The sequence below is a fragment of the Mauremys mutica genome, chromosome 4 (assembly GCF_020497125.1).
Source record: "Mauremys mutica isolate MM-2020 ecotype Southern chromosome 4, ASM2049712v1, whole genome shotgun sequence".
In the NCBI taxonomy this organism is placed as follows: Eukaryota; Metazoa; Chordata; order Testudines; family Geoemydidae; genus Mauremys; species Mauremys mutica.
Genome location: NC_059075.1, coordinates 31,486,990 through 31,507,209, shown reverse-complemented (window position 1 = coordinate 31,507,209; position 20,220 = coordinate 31,486,990). Strand labels below are relative to the sequence as shown.

Below are 20,220 nucleotides of genomic sequence, written 5' to 3'. Positions count from 1 at the left end.
TATAATATGTGCTCACTACTTATGTTAAACAATCTGTTCCATTTTGCATTTTGCTGTGACATTGGCAGTACCTTCCCAGACCTGAGGAAGAGCTCTGTGTGGCTTGAAAGCTTGTCTCTCTCACCAACAGAAGTTGGTCCAATAAAAGATCTCTCTCATATCCACCTTGTCTCTATCATACTGTGGCTAGGAAATTTTCACGGGTCTATCAGATAATTGACATTATTTGCAAGTGGACAGTCACTTTAAAATGAAAAATTTTCATATAAACTTTATTAGTTTCTGGAAGAGTTAGTGTGATTACCTCTCTTCTGAACAAAAATATCCTTTTAACAAGCTAAATTTCAGACTTCACTTCATGGATAATAAGTTGCAAGTAATCAGAGTATTTTAAATTGGCCTTCTACCACCAGGAGATGACGTTTAAAGATACTAGTACACACTAACCTTGTTAGAAGCTACTCATTTTTTATTTTGCTAGAACACAGTAAAACCTTTTACACTCCCTTGTAGTCTAAATTGTCCACCTGACCTTACAGTCTAGTCATTTTCAAAATACAATAAGCTGCAAATTGCATTTTCATGATATACTGCATCTTTGTAGTGTGGAACTTAATACTTTATGGGAACAGCAATACTTTAGGACAAAAAGAACAGGAGTACTTGTGGCACCTTACAGCCACAAGTACTCCTGTTCTTTTTGCGGATACAGACTAACACGGCTGCTACTCTGAAACCTGTCTTTTAGGACAGAAGCTGGAAAACCAAAGCCTGGTACTAGATTTAGATCTGGTTATGCTTTAGATCCTTTTAACTTGTAAAGTTAATAAATTATGTCTGAATATGAGGTAGAGGACAAAACACTATCTTAAGTCTAGACTAAGCAGTTGGAGGTTGTCTGTACTTCAAATGACAGTCTATATATACACTGTCAAGTCCAGTCAATAAGTTTGACATTTGTGAAAAAAACTGCACTTGTGGCTCAGAACTTGAGGGTAGAGCCGAGTCAGAGTCCATAAACAAATGGTCTATTGTAGCAGATAACTCTCAACCCAATGCTTAAAAAGGAGACAAATTATGGAAAACATTAATCCCCTAATGAATAAGTTTTAGCAGTGAAGAAGGGAACAGAGGCTCTTTCTGGGAAAGAATTGCGTGGATCTAAGGAGTCATCAGAATTATCACTTGGGAGAGTTAGTAAACCAGTGTCAAAGATATATTCTTAAAACTTCCTCACGCAGAATATTAGGGAAAATATTTAAAGTAGCAGAATTCACATTCTGTAGAAATGGTTACCCTTGTCTTCACATAGCTCCTACTTCAGCATTTCCTTTCTAGAATATAAGCTATTCTTAATGCTTAATAAGCAAGTTTATTGTGACTTGCAAGGCACCAAACTGACTGACTGAATTGTATGTCATTATAGACAGTTCAAATGTGATACCAGGATTCATAAAAATACCTTACTTTACCAGCAGTGTCAAAGTTTGAACCAATTTTAAAAAATGGTGAAAAATCAAGGTAGAGCTGAAAAAAATTGCACTGGTACAGGAAACTGCTCTAAGGCATTGACTGAAGCAGCCTGCATCTTTTCCTAACCTCAAAATTGGTTTTGGAGCACATGAATATCAAAGTCAAAGAGGAATCAGTAATAATATTTTGCAGTTACACAGCACTGATAATCTCCAAAGAACATTTCAATCATCAATTTATATATTAACCAATCCTCAGAATTCCCCAAGAAGCATGTTTCACCTTCATTTTTAAAATAGGGAAACTGAGGTAGACACATTTAAAGACCTAATTTTCAAGAATATACATAACTGAGTTTGCAAAAGTGTGTGCAACTAATGCCTGAGTTGCAAATGCAATTACCATGGGTATTTGTATTTACAAATTACTAGTTATATGCATAACTAACCAACTGTGTATTCACCTAATAATCTAATTTGTATGGGGAATTGAAATAACTGTGTTTGCAAACTAGGTATGCAACTATATTTCTGTAATTTCAGCTCTCACTTGTAATCTTGGGAGCAGTGCCTGCTTAAATCATCAGCTATCATGTTTTGAGTGCCTGGAATGCAAGAGGCTGAGATGAGGATGTGATTGGCTATACACTAGTTCCATCGCTTTAGTGCTTTGGCACAATGGGGGGGAAGGGATCTTACCCCCCATCTTGAAGATTTATGTAGAACATACAGACTACATTGTCTGTCATGACTTTGGTGGACTGACCCTTGATTAAGTGAAGGAAGTGGATACAGGCATTCCTGACTTCCCTTATTTCCAGGAGGTTGATGTGGAGAAGGGACTCCTGAGAGGACCATTTGCGTTGACTGGTGTGTCCTCTGAGGTGTGCTCCACATCCCACAAGGGATGCTTCTGAAGTTCTAGTTATAGTAGTGAAAGGGAACTCCTTCACAAACTTTGTATGGGTCCTTCCACCAATTGAGCGAGTCTAGCTCCTGACCAGGACCAGACACCAGTTTATCAAGACTGTGTGTGTTCAAAATGTAGCCTGTTCTGAGCTATCCCTGGAAGCAATGAAGATGTAACCTGGCACGTGTTACAAAAGTATAAGCTGCAATATGGCCTAACCGAGGATTTCTTGCAGACATCCAAGGACTTTTATGAAACTTTGAAATAAGTTTAGTCAGTCCCATAAACCAGTGAGCTGGAAGCTAAGTTCTGGACATGATGGCATGCAGAGAAGCCCATATGAAGTCTCTCTGCTGAACTCAAGTCAAAAGGGACTTTTCACTATTGAGTTGTAGTCCCTACTTGTGGAACAGGGACACAGCTATCTTTACTGCAAAGAAAACCCCATTGTATGACTAGCCCTTAAGGAGTCAATCATCGAGATTGGGGGAGATGATTATTCCCATTCAACCTAGGTGAATGGCCATCACTACAAGGACTTTCAAGAATAATCCTTGAGGAAAAGAATAGGATGAAGAGGAGCACTTGATACTGGAAGTCATCCTGGCCAACCATAAAATGAAGGTGCCTGTTCTGAGAGGAATGTATCGCAATTAAAAGGAAATGGCCTAAATGTTCAGTGCCACAAACCAATCCCTGGAATCTAATGATGGAATTATAGCTACAAGAGTTACTATCCTGAATTTTTGCATTTTTACAAAAGTGACTGTTAGTATCCGAGATGTAAAATTGTTCTCCATCCTCCATTTCTTTTGGGGACCAGAAAATACTTGGAACAGAATCACTTCCCTCTGTGCTGGACCAGAACTGATTCTATGGCCCTTGTGCACAGGAGGGAGAGGAATTCCTGTCTCAGCAATTCCTGTATGTGAGATGGGTCCCTGAGAAGGAACGGGAAAGGAGGGTGGGATGGAGGAACAGAGGTAAAATGGCTGGAGTAACTCAATGTTATACCTTCCAAAATCCATTTGTTGGCTACTATCTGCTCCCATGACGGTCAAAAGCAGAAGAGATCGTCTCCAAAGGGTGAGTAGACTGATGCAGTTGAAGTTGCCGATAAAGGGGACCTTCTGCACCCTCAACTGAACCATCAAAATTGCTGTTTCAATGAGGAGGAGGGCTGGGTGGTAGTAGTGGATATGGTAGGCGGCCTCTCTTTTTGATTTCTTGGTCTCTTTTTGGGTGGCTTGGCAGACTTATGGAAAACAGGAAATTGGGCCTGGCGGGATCTATGAACCAACTGTGATCCACTCAATTTTCTTTTGTTCACAGATGTGTAGATCCCAAGAGATTGGATTACAGCCCTTAAATTCTTCAAAGTGTGCAAGGATTCATCTGTGGACTCACCGAAGAGCATAAATCTGTCAAAAAGAAGGTATTCTACAGTATGTTGGATCCCCAGGGAAATCTTGATAGTTGCAACCAAGATGCTTGACACATGATAACAGCAGTGGAAAAAGAGCAGGCTGCAGTGTTGGCTGCATCTTGTCCTTGCTAGGAGCTGACATTCCCCTGTGATTGCCTGAAATTCTTCCCATGGTTCGAGAGGGAGATGCTCAATAAAAGCATTATATTTGTAATTATACTTTACCATCAGAGCTGGGCAATTCATAACCCTAAATCACAGTGTCACAGAGGAATAGCTCTTACAATCAAAGAGGTCCAAGCACTTTTAGCTCTTATCGTAAGGTGCTGTTTGTCATGCTTGCTGATGGCTTCCACAAACAAAGAATTAGGCGGAAGATGTTTAAATAAAAACTCATTGTTTTGCTGGGATGTAACACTTTGTCAGCTAGTCTGCATGTAAGCAGTACCGTGGCAGGAGTCTGACAGATTGTCTGGTGGATTCAAGCAGAGCCTTGTTCACCAGCAAGGCCGCTCAACCAAAAGTTGTCATGTGGTGAGCATCTTGGATCTCCTCCAGGGGGGTTTGGAGTGAATTGTCAATCCATTTATTAAGTTCTTGAAGCTATTTAAAATCATCTGCATAAGAAGGTGAGGGAGGCAGCACAGCCTCACATGGTGAAAGTGAGAAGATATTAGTTTGTGGTGTTATCTCATCATCAGCTGTAACCTCCTGCTCCTCGAAAGATTCCCATTAGAGGAGGGAGAGATGTGGTGGAGACTGTCTTCCAGGATGATCCCCATGTGAATAGTTGGGAGCTCTCGAAAGTTGTTGGCTACAGGCAGCCCACAGGTTCCAGTATGGTCAATGAGGGGGAATCACAAAAGTAGAAGCAGTGGTATCTAATGCTGTTCATACCAGATCGAATGAGAGGGAACATGAGATTGCCTCACCTTAAGAACCTCACTCTTGGTGAAGGCATCAGAAGAGGTGTCTCTATGCTGGTAAGTAGCTGACCCCTGCTTTAATACCCAAAGGGATTTACTTATTATCCAAACAGCCCCGAGGGAGAACCCCTGAAGAAGGGAAGCCAGAGGAAAGGGGTATGTAACCAAATAAACCCAAGAAAATAAATGAGGTAATGATACAACTAAACTAAATAAAAAACTAAAGTAAACTAAAATAAAACTAAACTAGACCTAGACGACCCAAGGGGCTGAAGGCTAGCTACTGCTAAAAAGGGGTACACCAAATGCTCTGTGTCAGGCTATAGAGTGGTTGAGAAGGAACTGAGGGTGGCTCCCCCATGCAGGCCTATATGTCCTAAGTATAGGGCACAAGGAGGTCTGGAATGCATGCACAGGCCGAACTGGAGCTGCTACCTAAAATCTCCAATCAAAAGTGCCTGGGGCATGTGCACTCCTGAAGTAAAGTGGAGCACTCATAGGGATGCTACTTGAAGAACTGTTACCTTTGAAGAGAAAAATTAAGTTCCAGAAAATAGTTACCCACATTCATTACATTACTAGCTGTGATCAGGACAGAAGGAATGAGACATGAGGAAGGGGAAATCATGTACTTCAAGCACTGAAAGTAGGGGGTTCTTGGGGGTGGGGAGAAATCAAAGTTAAACGCAAATCAGCACAGAGAGCCATGTAATACCATACCACCAGCCTGACTAAATGGAAGAAAAGCAAACTCAACAACGAGCTGACACAGCAGAGAAATGCCAGGGCTGGCTTAAGAGGATTAAGAGGCAGCTGCCTTGGGAAATATACTCCCTGTGCAAAGTGCTACAAATGTTTTTCAAATCTGTCACTGAGACATAATGAATCTCCCTATTGCTTTCTCTATCATTGCTTTCTCTAGTGCTACAGAATATAGAGGTCTAGAAACAGCACAAAAATTGTACAGCTTTAATATCTAAAGGGATTTACTTGTTATCCAGTTTGTATGACAAAAACACAGAATCCTGCCTCCACATCTTTAATTTTGTTTTCTAAAAAGGAGCAAATAGCAATTGTGTAGTTTCAAATCATCCAGAGAGAAATCCTGCCTTTCCCAAGGAAGCTGCTCAAACTATGGATGTCAAGAGCAGTGGAGTGGTGCATGACAAGATAGCTCAAGGTGGGGGGGAAGACACATTGCCAGGCTCACTGTGATCATCTATGTTCCCCAGCTAACGTGTGCTACTGACCACAGCATGTGCACTAGTTAAACTGAACCCATAAACCTCCACTCTTCTGATAAATGATGTTGTAAGCACCACAGGACTAGAACCAGGAAGGTTCTTGGCCATGGTCACTTCCATATCGCCATCAGAGCTCAGGCCAGGCTGCTGGTGGTGGACCCTGTGAAGCTAGACACTGCAGGAAGTACCGCCCAGTGGGGCTTGAGTGGCACCTCACCCCTGTAGTACACTGATTGGCCCATCCTGGTATATAAACCAAGAACCTATTACAGGGAGCTGTCTGAGCAATGATGCTTCTGCTCCAGACCTCGCCTTACTGTGAACCTCCAACTCAGGCACTCACCTCCTGTCTGTAACCTGGAACCCGACCCTCTCTTATTGGTATCCAGACCCAACTCAACTCTGTCACCACTACTTCCCTCCTGCTTGCAACTCAGTGCCTGATCCTGACTTGCGGTATCCTGACTTGGCTCAATCCCAACTTCACTACCCATCACCTGACTGCAACTTGGTAACTGACCAGTGTACACTCACTGCCCATGGCCCAGCCCTGACAGATATGCTGGCTAGCTGGGTAATCAGGCTCACTTCCTATAGTGGGCTCTGCAGCATTAGGAAAAGTTCTACTCTTCTGCTTTCTGATCCCCTACCTTTCTCCCCAACAGAATAAGACAAGACTCATAGACACATAGACTTTAAGGTCAGAAGGGACCATTATGATCATCTAGTCTGACCTCCTGCACAATGCAGGCCACAGAATCTCACCCACCCACTCCTGTAACAAACCCCTAACCTATGTCTGAGTTATTGAAGTCCTCAAATTGTGGTTTGAAGACCTCAAGCTGCAGAGAATCCTCCAGCAAGTGACCCTTGCCCCATGCTGCAGAGGAAGGCGAAAAACCTCCAGGGCCTCTGCCAATCTGCCTGTGCCCTTATCATTTTTGAAATGCCTCTTTCTTTGTCAATAATATAAATAAGATATTTAATGGATAGAACAATCATAATTAGAGAACCAGTAGTGATATGAAGAACTCATTCCATACTTTTCTCCAGTGTACACCCGGGGTCTTCTGCTGAGTGCATAATTTTTAGTATTTGAGCCTTTCCGAAGTGGATCATCAAGAGGTGACTGATGAGGAGGGTCTTCCAGTGGATTCCAGTAACTCTGTTCACACATACCTCGTAACAAAATTTCAGCTAACTGCCTGGCTATTGTCTGTGAAAGAAAAACAGAAAAATATTTTCTCCTAGAAATGCTGAACAGGAAATAAGGACTAGTCACGTTCAATAGGATTTTGCTCAAAAAGGTTTCTATTCTCAGTCTATTCATTATAGAGAATTCCCATCTTCCTTTATTTTTTCACTTCGTGCAAAAAATGAACAAACAAGATGACGTGACCACCACATATTTTTCCATTGGCCTGAAAAACTCAGAATACCTTGCACTCCAAGAATGAAAGGAACAATGTTCAGTTTGCTTCTGTACAAGACTGCAACAAAAAGCTTTCAAAACTGTTTGACAGAACTTTAATGGGTAAATCCCAGATATTTGAAGAAACATATCAAAATATGTTAACATACCTAAAAATCACTTAAATTCAGGTGTTTTCTGTTATTCTACATTACAGTCATTGCTGCCAAGAAGGCTTAATTTGAATCCTTAACTTCATCAATTCAAACACAGTAAAAATGCAATTTTCTATTAAAATTACATGTTTTGGTTCACAGGACTTGAAATTTTAGTTCCTTTGTATGATATCAACAATTTTGCCATCAAGCTGTGCACATAGGAACAAGTGGTTACAAAGATTAGCTACCACCATTGCCCTTTTCTTTCTGTTCTCTATGTCCTCTTCTACAAATGTGTATGCACAACTTAGTTTTACATATGCAAGTAATTCCATTAAACTCCATTTGATTATTCATATGTATGAGTATCAAGGTCTTAGACTGTAAATTCTTTGTGATGGGACAATGTCTCCCTATGTGCTCAAACGGTGCCTGCCACAATGCAGCCTCAACCCTGGCTGCGGCCTCTCTCGTTGCTGCCACAATACAAATAATAGCTGTGACAGATATCGCATGCAATATCTTTGGGGACCACTGTATTAAATTTATGGTTTACATATGATTCTATTCTGCACTATGGGGGACAGTTACTACAGCTCCTACAAGAACTAAAAATATTAGGGGGCAATTACCCCTGGGATAGTGAACAATTAAGCACCACCCGCTGGGGTGGTTTCATATACTGGTTCAGGCTGGGTTTTCTGAGACAAAGAGACAAAAACAGAATTTAGGATATATAAAGCCTGAGTTTAAACTGACTGGGGGCTTTGTTTTGAGTGAGAAAATGGACAAGACTGTCCAAGGGAGACCCCAACTCTTACTGAAGAGATATTGGTCTACGAGACTCCCCATGTGGAAGATGAGCAGTTCCTGGTACATTCAGTAGAGTGAAAGAATTTATATTGTTTAAATATTTCCTCTGTGATGCTTTATCCTAAGAATAAATACACTCCGCTGAGAAGGAGCAGTGTGCTAACGTCTAACTGCTGGCAATATACTGCTCGGAGCCCTTGGAGAGAACGCACAGCCTAGGCACTGGCCTTCAGGCAGACTGACTTGCTGGGGATATCACAGTCTAAGGCAGGGGGCAGTGCAGCCTTATAACCCATGGTCAGGAGGGAAAAAGTCTTCACCCAGAAGCAATGGCTGGGATCCTGAAAGCTTGAGTGCCCTTGAAGGTCCATGGAGAGGGAATATAGTGTTGTTACCCTTGAATTTTGACAGCAGCACTAGCAACAAACACTAAAAGCTTTGAATCAGATGTTTATCTCCATCTCCCCCGCCCCAGAAATCCTAAACACTCTAATAGAGCTTCAGTAAAAGAAGGAATCTGATAGCATATTATGATCACCATGCAAGGAAATTACTTCCTATATTCTTCCCCAAATAAAATCTCAGTGGGCTTTTACTATCTATAAAAATATAACTCGAATTGCATCACCACCACAATATGTAGACTAAAGATTTTTAATCCTATTGTTATTTTTAAAGAGCTCAACAAAATGGCCTTTACTGAACTCTTTTTGCAATAGCTTTCATTATGTTATTTATATTTTACTTAAAAAAAGATGACTAATTTCTTCCCCTGGTAATTTCTATGGAGACTGAAAATAAAACATTTGAAGAATAAATTTGTTTAAAAAGCCCCCCAAACTACAGATTCTCATTTGTCTACGTATCACAAAACTATTAAAAATTGTTAAAAATTCTGTTCTCTCTGATCTTTAAAGAAAGTCAGAAATAAAATATTAACATGAAAATCTACCTCCAAACAAGTTCAAGTGAACATCAGTGAAATAGTTCATAAGAGACAGAGAACATAAAAAAGCTTTACTTTTTGGCCAAAATGTTCTGGGTACTGTATATTTCTATTTCTCCAGCTTCAAATAAAAAAAAGACTGTCTTAGATCCAAAACTATCAGCTTAATCCCTTTCTAAATGCTTTATACATATGTGCGTTAGCTACATATGACCCCTGGATGACAGTGTTGAAAAATTCTGACTTTGAGTCTTAGAAGTGGTAAAGTGGACTGCTATAGAAATGGGACAACCTCAGCATCTGTACAAGAGTTGTCAGCATTTCCCAGCAACAGATAGTTAGCAACTGAGCCAGAAGTGTCACTGTCTAAGTGACATCATTTTTTGATCCTTGTAATATAAGAAACCTACCTTCCATTTCTTATTGTTCTATTTACACTCTGTACATGGAATATTACTGGCCTCCTTTAAATGTCTAATATTTCACCATTTATGAAAAATGTGGTTTTTGAAATCTCATTAAAAAAGCTAACTGATCAACTGATTTTCTAATGGTGTTTTGAAAGTTTTGGAGAAACTATACTAGAACTCTTGTTTAGGACGTCTGTAGAAATGGTTCAGAATAACAAAAGACAAAACGTGTTGTAATGAATGTTGCATATCCCTTATTCTTATCTGAAAACGTTTGATTTCTACTTGTTAACACTTGTTTAGTGAATGTTTACTTTATATGGATATGGATCTGAATCTCCTTGATGGCTTCTCTTTTTTGAAAAAGTTTTATGGTAGAGAAGAAAGAGGTAATTTACATAACAATGGAAGTCAAAGTCAGTATTCTGGAAAAACAAAAACAGACAGTACAGAACCCTAAGAGTAATTAAACAATGCCTCTGCGGAACTGAAATACAGTAATGTTCATTAGACATTGATCATGGTTCCAAGCCTAATTAATTTTACACAACAACCAGATAAAGAAGGTAAGTCAGATGAATAGAGGGAGGGGAAGAAAGACGGCTGATCAAACAGTCTCTTCTGTTTTTACTAATTATTTTAACGCCAAATTTTGCAACCAAAGTTGGATAGGTTTTAGTAACTAATAGACTACTGTGGTGTAATCTGATTTGTTTCCCTCTGTAATAAATGTATGTTTATCATTTATACAACATTTAGATTTTAAGCAATGTAAATTTGTAAAACTTACCATTCGTAGATTTTGTGTAGTTCTTGTTTCAACAGCTCTTAGAATCTCTCTAAATCTACCAACTCCTCTTGTCAAGTTCCTGTACACACACATACACAGAGAATTTGACAGTATTCCCATCCAGTGCTTAGCAGTATTTTATATACAAATTTTCTGTTGTTTTACTTGTTAGTCAAACCCATACAAGCAAAATTTTTCCTGCTGTAATATCTCATTCATTAGCTAAAAGAATCTCATTTGGCAGGTAGCCCTGTCACTGTGGGTCACAGCAAAGAACCAAATTAAAAAACATAACTTTGCAAAAATAGCTAGCTAGCTTGAGAGAGTAAGAAAATTAAGGATATTGTACGATAGAGGGGACATGAGAGGGAAAACTGATTTAAATAATTTAAAAGCAAAACTGATATACTACACAAATCTTCGAACACTAATACTTGGAAAAATCCATTTCAGTAGCTTCTCTTCCTTTGTTTAACCCACAAAATAGTAAAATTTTCCAACTCCTTTTATATACAAAAATATTTCTAGAGAATATAGACATAGGAGACCGAGCTGTACGGTTAGAGCAGAAGACTGGGAGGCAGGAAATCAGAGTTCCATTTTTGACTCTGCAAATGGATTCCTGTGTGACCCTGCACAACTCGTTTAATTTCTTTGTGTCTTAACTTCTTCCACTTAATACTTAAATCATTTTTGACAAGAGACGTGAAAACGTGAGATGAAAAGCACTATATACATGCAGAGTAGCCGTATTCTTAATCCACACTTTTTCCCCATACAGTCTGGAAACATAGTATTCTGAACCCATGCCAACTAACTTGTAAATGTTTCTCTTCTCTCATCATTTGGACAGTTTTCTCCACTATTTTCCCTGTTTTCAATATATTAAGATTTTTTATGATATTAACAATCCATTTATTACAACACAGCTTGACTTCCAAATGAGTTGGTGAAAGACTGGGTCTGCATTTACTGACCCAACCAGCTGAGTTCTGCAGTCTCTAGCACATACTATACTAAAATTGTTTTGTTATTTGCTCTGATTAAGTTTCAAATCAGATAATGGATATTCAATCAAAAAAGTGCTTTGCATTAACTCAGAGCCATGGTCATCTGATATGGAATTGAATCTTAAACCAATATGACAGTGTACAAATCACATAATGGAACTTTAAAGGAAAAACAGATAATTATGCATCACCTACATTGTTTATAGATGAAGGCATCATATACATGTTTCACAAACATTTATTACAATCACAACAAAAGTTTTGCAATATTACATATAAGTACAGAAAATTACAGTGTTTAAATGTATTTGGGATAACAAATATAAGCCCATCAGGATAACGAGAACAATTTTCTTTGGATATATTGAAATCTGAAATGTATTTTGTGCAAAACAGTCCCCATTTTAATTGCACAGTGACTGGAGTCAGATTGTTTTTTTCAGCAAGGGGTCTTCAACTGTGGGACTCGCTTTCATCAGAACCTGAATTTTTTTACTTTTAGGTTACACTGTAAAGCGTATCTGTTCTATCTGGACTCCGTATGGAAAAGGATGAGCAAACACACACATTCTGTGTACATCAAGGATTTCAGTCTTTAGGGCAGTTTCTCTCAAATGCGGCCACCATGGCTGCATGTGGCCACCACGGGCTTTTCTTGACGCCACAGACTCCTGGATGACAATAGGGGTGGGGAGAAGCAGTGGCCCCTCCCCCGGGGCCGCCAGCAGGTGCTGATCCCTACCCTCTTCTGGAGGCCCACACACTGTAGGAGCAGGTAACCGGTGTGAGTTCTCCATCTTTCCGGGGTGGCGGGGCTCGGGCTTCAGCCCTGGGGTGGGCAGCAGGCACTAGCCGTGCAGCAGTGGGGGCTCCATCCCCCAGCCTCCGGGCTTCAGACTCTGGCCCCGGACTCACCATGTTGCCCCTGACCCCACTGCCTCCTCCAGTCCCTAGCGGTGCAGTGGGATACTAGGCTTTAGCCCCAGCTCACCCCCCCTACACCGCCCCTGACCCCACTGCGTCCTCCTCCTCCCAGCTGTGCAGTGGGACCCCAGGCTCACCTCCCACCCCGCCCATCATCCTGCCCCCCCTCCATCCAGAGCTTAATGTGTCCCACAGCTTGCCAAGGCTGAGTAAGCTTGCTGTGAAAAGTGATATTAACAAATATACAACTATCAATTTTCATAGTAGCAGACTTACTAGCTAGCAAATCTGAAAAAAAAAATCAACCAAAAAAGCAAAACATGAAAAGCACTTTATTTGTGTTTCTATTCTGTTTAGGTCCAGTAAATAATAGAGACAACTGTACATTATTTTTATTATTGAAGTCTGGCAAAAAAAAACAAAAAAAACCACCCCTACATAAATAAATTACAATGATCTGGACATGAATGTGTGCATATTTATTTGTTTTTCCTAAAGTTAATTAAGTATTTTAGGAAAAATTGTCAGCGCAGCCACCAGCAAGAATTGGTGGCTGCACTCTGTGGCCACCAAAAAATGTGTTATGAGACCCCTGCTCTAGGGTAACCAATATGACACCCTTCACCAGCAAGTATAAGGGTTTAATATCAAGTATATCCATACATACCTATGAACAGCTGCTCAAAGTGGATCAGTATCTGATAAAACCATATACCAATGATATGAGAAATAATGATCTATTTATGAGCATCAATAATTTCAGATATTGCTGGAGCCTGGTTTTAGGTAAACAGGTAACAAGATTTATCATGGGTTACACAGTTTTTGGTTCAGTAAGCATCTCCTCTAAGAAAAATAATAGTTTGTACTTTGACCACCAAAGGTCCCAATGTTCTTCACATATATTAACACATAAGATACCTGTGTGAAATAGGCATTACTATACTGATTTTACATCTGAGGAAAATGAGGCACAGCATGTTAGCAGGAAGCACTGCAGCTATTCAGAATTTTTTAAAATCAGAACATAAATGATTTTTGCCAAGATCACACACCAAATCAGTAGCAGAGCCAGGAACAGAATGCAGGAGTTCTGAGTCCCAGTCTTCTGTTCTAAATGAGCATGTGGGGGAGATATGTAGTTGTAGGGGGCATGTTAGTTAATCTAAAAATCAAGATGAAAACAGTCCTAAGAATGGAATACTCTCTATGAATCTGTCAACAGAGCAGCAGAAATGATCCAAAACATATAACTCTCTGGAAGACTGACTTGTTACAACAAATGAAATATGGAAACAGCAGAATCTCAGCTAATTCACACTAATTGAAAACCCTATTGCTAATTAGTTAATTTTGAGAATTAGCAAATGTGTGTACAAAACCAAAACAGATAATACAACACAAAATGAACTTTGTTCATTTATGTCATTAATAAAAACTTTATATATGAAATCTATTATATTGTTATAATAGTATAGTATATTCTGTAAAAAGAATCTTGGAGAAGTGGCATGAGACCTCACTAAATTACCTGCTATTACATCTTTGCTAACCAATAGGAAAAGACTAGAATGGAGTGTGTGACAGTCAGATTCTACTGTCTCATGGAAAACACTATAAGGTTATGTAAGAAAACTGAAAAAATATATAACTAATCTTTGCTTCATAAAGCATTTAACATTGTTTCACAGCACAAAAACACAGGAATACAATACAATTTAACTTTGCACAGCATCTTCTATACAAACTATTACAAAGTACAAAGGGATAGAAAACTCAAGAATTCAGCTAAATGCTTTGAGAGGAAAAAATTTGAAGCAAAACTTATCTTTAACAATGTTTTAGGTTTTCACCTTTAGTAAAGTACATTTCATATATTTGTTAACAGTTTTTACTAGTTTCTTGGGTGCTCAAAGGGAGAGATTTTTTCTGTTAACAGGTACATACTTTCACCAGCAACTTCAAAAAGACGCGGTTTAATTTTAATAGCCCCACCCTTATTGATGTAGAGTTGCAGTGGCAAAGGTCAATTTACTTGTTAATTGTAACGTCTGTACAGTGTCTGTAAAGAATTTTGAGATCCTGTGTGAATGACATGCATTATAAAAGCAAATTCCATTCAACCATTCAATATACAGAGCAGTAACACAACTGTTAACATTCACTCACAATAGATAGAGATGTTCAGTAATTTAAGAATTGGCAACTTGGAGATCAGCATGCACAGTCAGTTCTGTCTCTGGTTGTGTGTGTATGCATACCCCAATATGCACATTAGCTATGTGGGAACAAGAGTCAGTGCATGATTGTGCAAGATTCATTTTTAAAATATAGCTCCAAATTTTATTTTCTGTTTTCAAGCTGCTAGGTAAAGGAAGCTCGACTCTTCCATCTGGACTGGTACTTGTGAATGACTGAGAACAGTAACTGGAATTTTCAAATGAGTTTAAGGGTATTAGGCACCTGACTCCCACTGAAACTCAGAATTGGTAGCTAACTCCCTGAGGGCTGATCAAGACAAAAACTCGCATCAAGACAACAAAAGATGCAAGCAATTGAGTTATTTTGGTTCAAATCTGTGTGTGGGCAGCTCAAGTTAGTGTGTAGATCACTCCTTAGGTTCCTCTGAAAACACCAGGCAGTATTCCTCTACTGCTCACAAAACAAAATTAAAAATTAAGAAATCAAAAGATACTCTGTGCACTACTGTAAAAAAATACAAAAAAATGACAAATCCTTAGAATTACATGAACATGTCAATTTCACCTATGTATAGCAGGAGTCTCCAAATAGAGCACAGTATTACCATACATGATAACAAGCTTTGTGGATGGGGGGAAACGATAGATCTGGTATATCTTTGACTTTAGTCAGACTTTTGATATTGTCTTGCATGACGCTCTCATAAACAAACTAGGGAAATACAGCCTAGATGGAGCTACTATAATGTGGGAACCATTATAAAACCATTCCCAGAGAGTACAGTAAAAGCTCAGAGTTATGAATACCTCAGGAATGGAGGTTGTTCATAACTCTGAAATGTTCGTAACTCTGAACAAAACGTTATGGCTGTTCTTTCAAAAGATTACAACTTACCATTGACTTAATACAGCATTGAAACTTTACAATTCAGAAGAACACTGCTTTTAACCATCTTAATTTAAATGAGACAAGCTCAGAAACAGTTTCCTTACCTCGTCAATTTTTTTTTTAAATTTCTCTGTACTGGACTGGACTGCATTTGCTTTTTTTGGGGCGGGGGAAGGGGTGGAGGCACTCTGCGGCTGTCTGATTGCATACTTCCAGTTCCAAATGAGGTGTGTGGTTGATTGGTCAGTTTGTAACTCCGAGGTTCACAACTCTGAGGTTCCACTGTAGCTATCTATGGTACACAGTCACGCTGAAAAAGCATAGCACGTGGGGTCCCACATGGATCTGCCCGGGGTCCAGTTCTGTTTAATATCTTCATAAATGATTTTGATAAAGGCATAGAGTACACTTATAAAGTCTGTGGACGATAACAAGCTGGGAAGGTTGAAAGTGTTTTGGAGGATAAGATTAAAGTTCAAAATGTTCTGGACAAACTGGAGAAATGGTCTAAAGGAAATAGAATGAAATTCAATAAGGACACATGCAAAATACTCCACTTTGGAAGGAACAATCAACTGCACGCATAAAATGGGAAATGACTGCCTAGGAAGGAGTACTGCGGAAAGGGATCTGGGGATCATAGTGACCCACAAGCTAATTATGAGTCAATAGTGTAGTGCTGTTGCAAAAAAAAGGCGATCATTCTGGGATGTATTAGCAGGAGTGTTATAAACAAGACACAAGAAGTAATTCTTGCACTCTGTGCTGATAAGGCCTCAGCTAGAGTACTGTATACAGTTCTGGGCACCACACTTCAGGAAAGATGTGGATAAATTGGAGAAAGTCCAGAGAAGAGCAACAAAAATGATTAAAAGTCTAAAAAACATGACCTATGAGGGAAAGGGTTTGTTTAGTCTGGAGAAGAGGAGGCTGAGAGGGGACATAACAGTTTTCAAGTACATAAAAGATTTTTCCAAGCAGGAGGGTGAAAAATGGTTCTCCTTAATGGCTGAGGATTGAACACAAATCTATGGGCTTAAATTGCAGCAAGGGAGATTTAGATTGGACATTAGGAAAAACTTCCTGTCAGAGTTGTTAAGTACTGGAAAAAAATGCCTAGGGAGGTTGTGGAATCTCCATCATTGGAGGTTTTTAAGAAAAGGTTAGACAAACACCTACCAGGAATGGTCTAGTTACTACTTAGTCCTGGTTTGAGGGCAGGGGACTGAACTAAATGACCTCTTGCAGCCTCTTCCGGTCCTATACTTCTATGATTCTATGTTCTTGGTGAGATTTGACAAGACTAAAGACCAGTTCAGTCTTGGAGAGATCAATACAATAAAGATTCTATGTATACCGAAGAAAAGGAAAATTATTAAGGGGCCAGAGAGACTAACTTCTGAAGAACTATTAAAAGAACTAAAAATGTGTGTCTAGGCTAAACAACACTTGGGTAGGAAAAAGAGAAGAGATGAGAAATATTTACAAGTGTATTAAGAATTTAAGCATCGAAGAGTGAGAGAGAAACTGTTCTGAGTGGTCATAAGAGACAGAATGAGGAGTAATCTATTATCATTGAGAAAAGAAAAAAAATGTGATTGGATATCAGGAAACACTCCTTAATCGCCACATGTTAGGAACAGTATCCCTAAAGAAGTGGTGGGAGTCTGAAAGCATTAAATTTAAAACTAAACTAGACAAAGCATTTGAAACAATCCTGCAAAGGCCAGGTATGGACTAGATTAACTCAGTACTGTAGGTCTTTTTCATATCCAATAGATATGATTTTACAACTATGGTCATACACAACATTCAAGGTAACCAAGGTATTTCTATTCCACTCAACACTTATAACTGAGTGCCTATCTACTATTAACAAGTTACTAGGGCACATACACAGGTTACCATTATACCGACATTAAATGAAATATTCATATTCTACACAGAAGGAACAGAAACTATAAAACAAAAGATTTATGAAAGACAAATTGCTTTAATAAAAGTTAACCCCTTTTGGTCCCTTCTTCCTCATTCTCTCCATCTTTGCTTTCCCAACTTTTCTTCCCTCATTACAGGTATGCAAGGCTCTGTCCTCCAGAATAGCCACAATCTATTTTGTTTAGATTGTGTTTCAAAATTTAATTAAGAGGGCATGGCTGGGATAAACCCCAATATAAACACACACACAAATATATTAATTGTTCTGGGGATAGAGCCTCGCTGCCATGGGAAGAGAGGAAGGGACAAGAGAAAGCAGGGAAAGGAACCAAATGGTTTCAAAAACTTTAACCGAAAACAAACAATAAGATTTACCAGAAGAATTTAAAAGTCCTGTTTTCTTTTGGAGCGGTATGTGTGTGTGTATGTGGGGAGGGGGCTGTTTTCTGCATCACGTGAAGTGGGAGAAGAGACTGAGGCAGCATCTATGTTGCAGGCAAGCATCTTAAAACTTCTGAATATATGAGCCAATCAGAGTACCAGGATTATAGTAGCTGGAGAAACATTTGCACATTTACTGTGCAGTTACTGAGAAATAACTATGTAGTGATCAAACAAATCCCCACACTAGATAACGGCTGTCAGCCAATAAGAGTAGAGGAATCCACATACTATAAAGCTGAGAAATAACTGTATATTGATTATGCAAATCAGCCAGCCACAGACCGTGCAGGGACTTGCATAACTGTGAAAAAAGTGCATAGCTCTTTATCAGTAATGGTGTAGAACCCTCACATGCCGACTGGCTCAGTTAATTCTATTCCTGTATAAATAATAATGTATATCACATTACAGCATCTGTGACCCAGAGAGCTCGATGATGCGAGATTAAACTGCATTAAAAGTTACTTAACGCTCCAGCTAGTTTAAAGAATTGCAACACACAGCACTCTAGCACAATGTCAGGACTGGGATTAGATTTTTTTGCAATGTTTCTACATTGCTTTGTCAAACTTCCTAATGCTGAATATGCAATCTTTTAAGATTTTGGTGTCTGAAATGTCCTTACTAAAAAGAGGTAAAATGTAAAATTACTAAATAAATTAAGTAAATAATGAAATTAGCTTGTCAAACAATTTACTCCAGCAGCATTTTCTTTCCAGTTCCGAATGCCAACACTCTCCCCATAGCTCCACACACACTCATACATGCCCAGGACTCAGTGAGGACATGAAATCCAAGACTAAGATAGCAAGGGTGTTTAGAACAAGTTTATAAACAGCCGTTCTTTCTCCTTTTCTAAGCAAGCCCTATACAGACACTTTGCTGGTTGAGAATGCTCTACTATAATTGGTCAGATCAACACCAACCTTTAATACCCACAATTGCATTTTAACTGAGTTTTATCTGGAGTAGAGCTGCCCTACTATGTGTCTATATTTTTTTCTGGATAAGTAAAAATATTATTCATAAGACAGGAAACACTACAGCAGTCAAAATTTACATCCCTAGTGTATTTTAAAAAAATATTTTGAATTGATTAAACCCAGTATAACCTCTCCTTTCCTGAGTTCATTGGCTCATTTACCCCGTTTACTCAAGATGCGTTTATGATAGTGTTGGCGTCACTAGGCATAAATCTAGGTAACTTGGGAGGATGGCTCTGGGCCTATGTGAACCAAAGTACCTCTATGTGAAGTGCTTTTGTTAGCCTTACTAAACTTTTGTAACCTCTTGTGTTATGTGCTGACTACTGGCAGCTGCAAGGCCGCTTGGCACTAGATGCAGCCAATACTGGATAAGATAGGCGGAAAGCAGATGCTGTAATTAAAGTTATATGCATGAGAAAGTAGCCCCCACGGTGGGAAAAGTACAGATAAACCCTCACAAGGGGGTATAAATGCTGGGACCCCGCCTGCGTGCGGGTGTGCAGGATTTGAGATTGTTTTTTCTCCCTTGCACCTTATTTGAGCTCAAATAAACTTGGTTTGCTTCTCCACCCTGGTGTGTTAATTAGTGCGACGCACACCGGGCAACGAACTCCGCTGTTGCCCCCCCTCGGGCCGTCTGGGCCGGCAACAATAGCATACTTTTCCACTACCCACTTGTAAAGCACCATAAGTGTGTAAGGCACTTTAGAACAAAATCACTGGTGGGGATCTCCTGTCGGCATCGGCTTGTGGCAGGCCGAGCACAGTTTGAAACCCGGTGAACCGGGCATAGGCCCCGGCACTGGGTGCGGGGAAGGGGATAATCCCCGAACCCCTCTGAACTATATACACTAACTATACTATAAACGAATAAAGTTAACTACAACTATATAAATCTGAACTATATATACAAGAATTAACGAGAGAACTACGAGTAACTAGGGAAGTGGAGGTCAGCTCCACTGTTCCAACGACCGACACGGGCGGTAAGAAGGATCTGAGGGGCGGATGGGTCGGCAGGAGTATATATCCGGTGCCATAGCGGTGCCACTCCAGGGGGCGCCCAGCCGACCCACCGAGTGTTGCTAGGATAAAAATCTTCCGACGAACGTGCACGTGGCGCGCGCACACCTAATTGGAATCGATATGAGCAAGCACTCGAAGAAGAACATAACTTTTTCAAGGATTAATTGGGAGACGATGCTGCAGAAATTGTGCAGTTATTATTCAGATTATGATTCATCACTTTCACAGTACACATAACCAATGTGAAGTTTTACAGCTATTTTCTTTAACAACTCCATTCCCATCTGCCCATGAAG

At 39.6% G+C, this 20,220-nt stretch overlaps 1 protein-coding gene across 3 annotated transcripts in view; it reads right to left on the bottom strand.

The window, feature by feature from the left end:
- Positions 1–20,220, bottom strand: part of TTC7B (tetratricopeptide repeat domain 7B) — a 304,133-nt gene that overhangs the window by 175,298 nt on the left and 108,615 nt on the right. For all 3 annotated transcript variants that reach the window (XM_045016346.1, XM_045016347.1, XM_045016349.1), the window contains 2 exons: positions 10,507–10,585; positions 7,022–7,194 (listed from right to left, as the gene is read on the bottom strand). In XM_045016346.1, the coding sequence (XP_044872281.1) occupies positions 7,022–7,194; positions 10,507–10,585 (252 nt within the window). The remainder of the gene's footprint in view (positions 1–7,021; positions 7,195–10,506; positions 10,586–20,220) is intronic.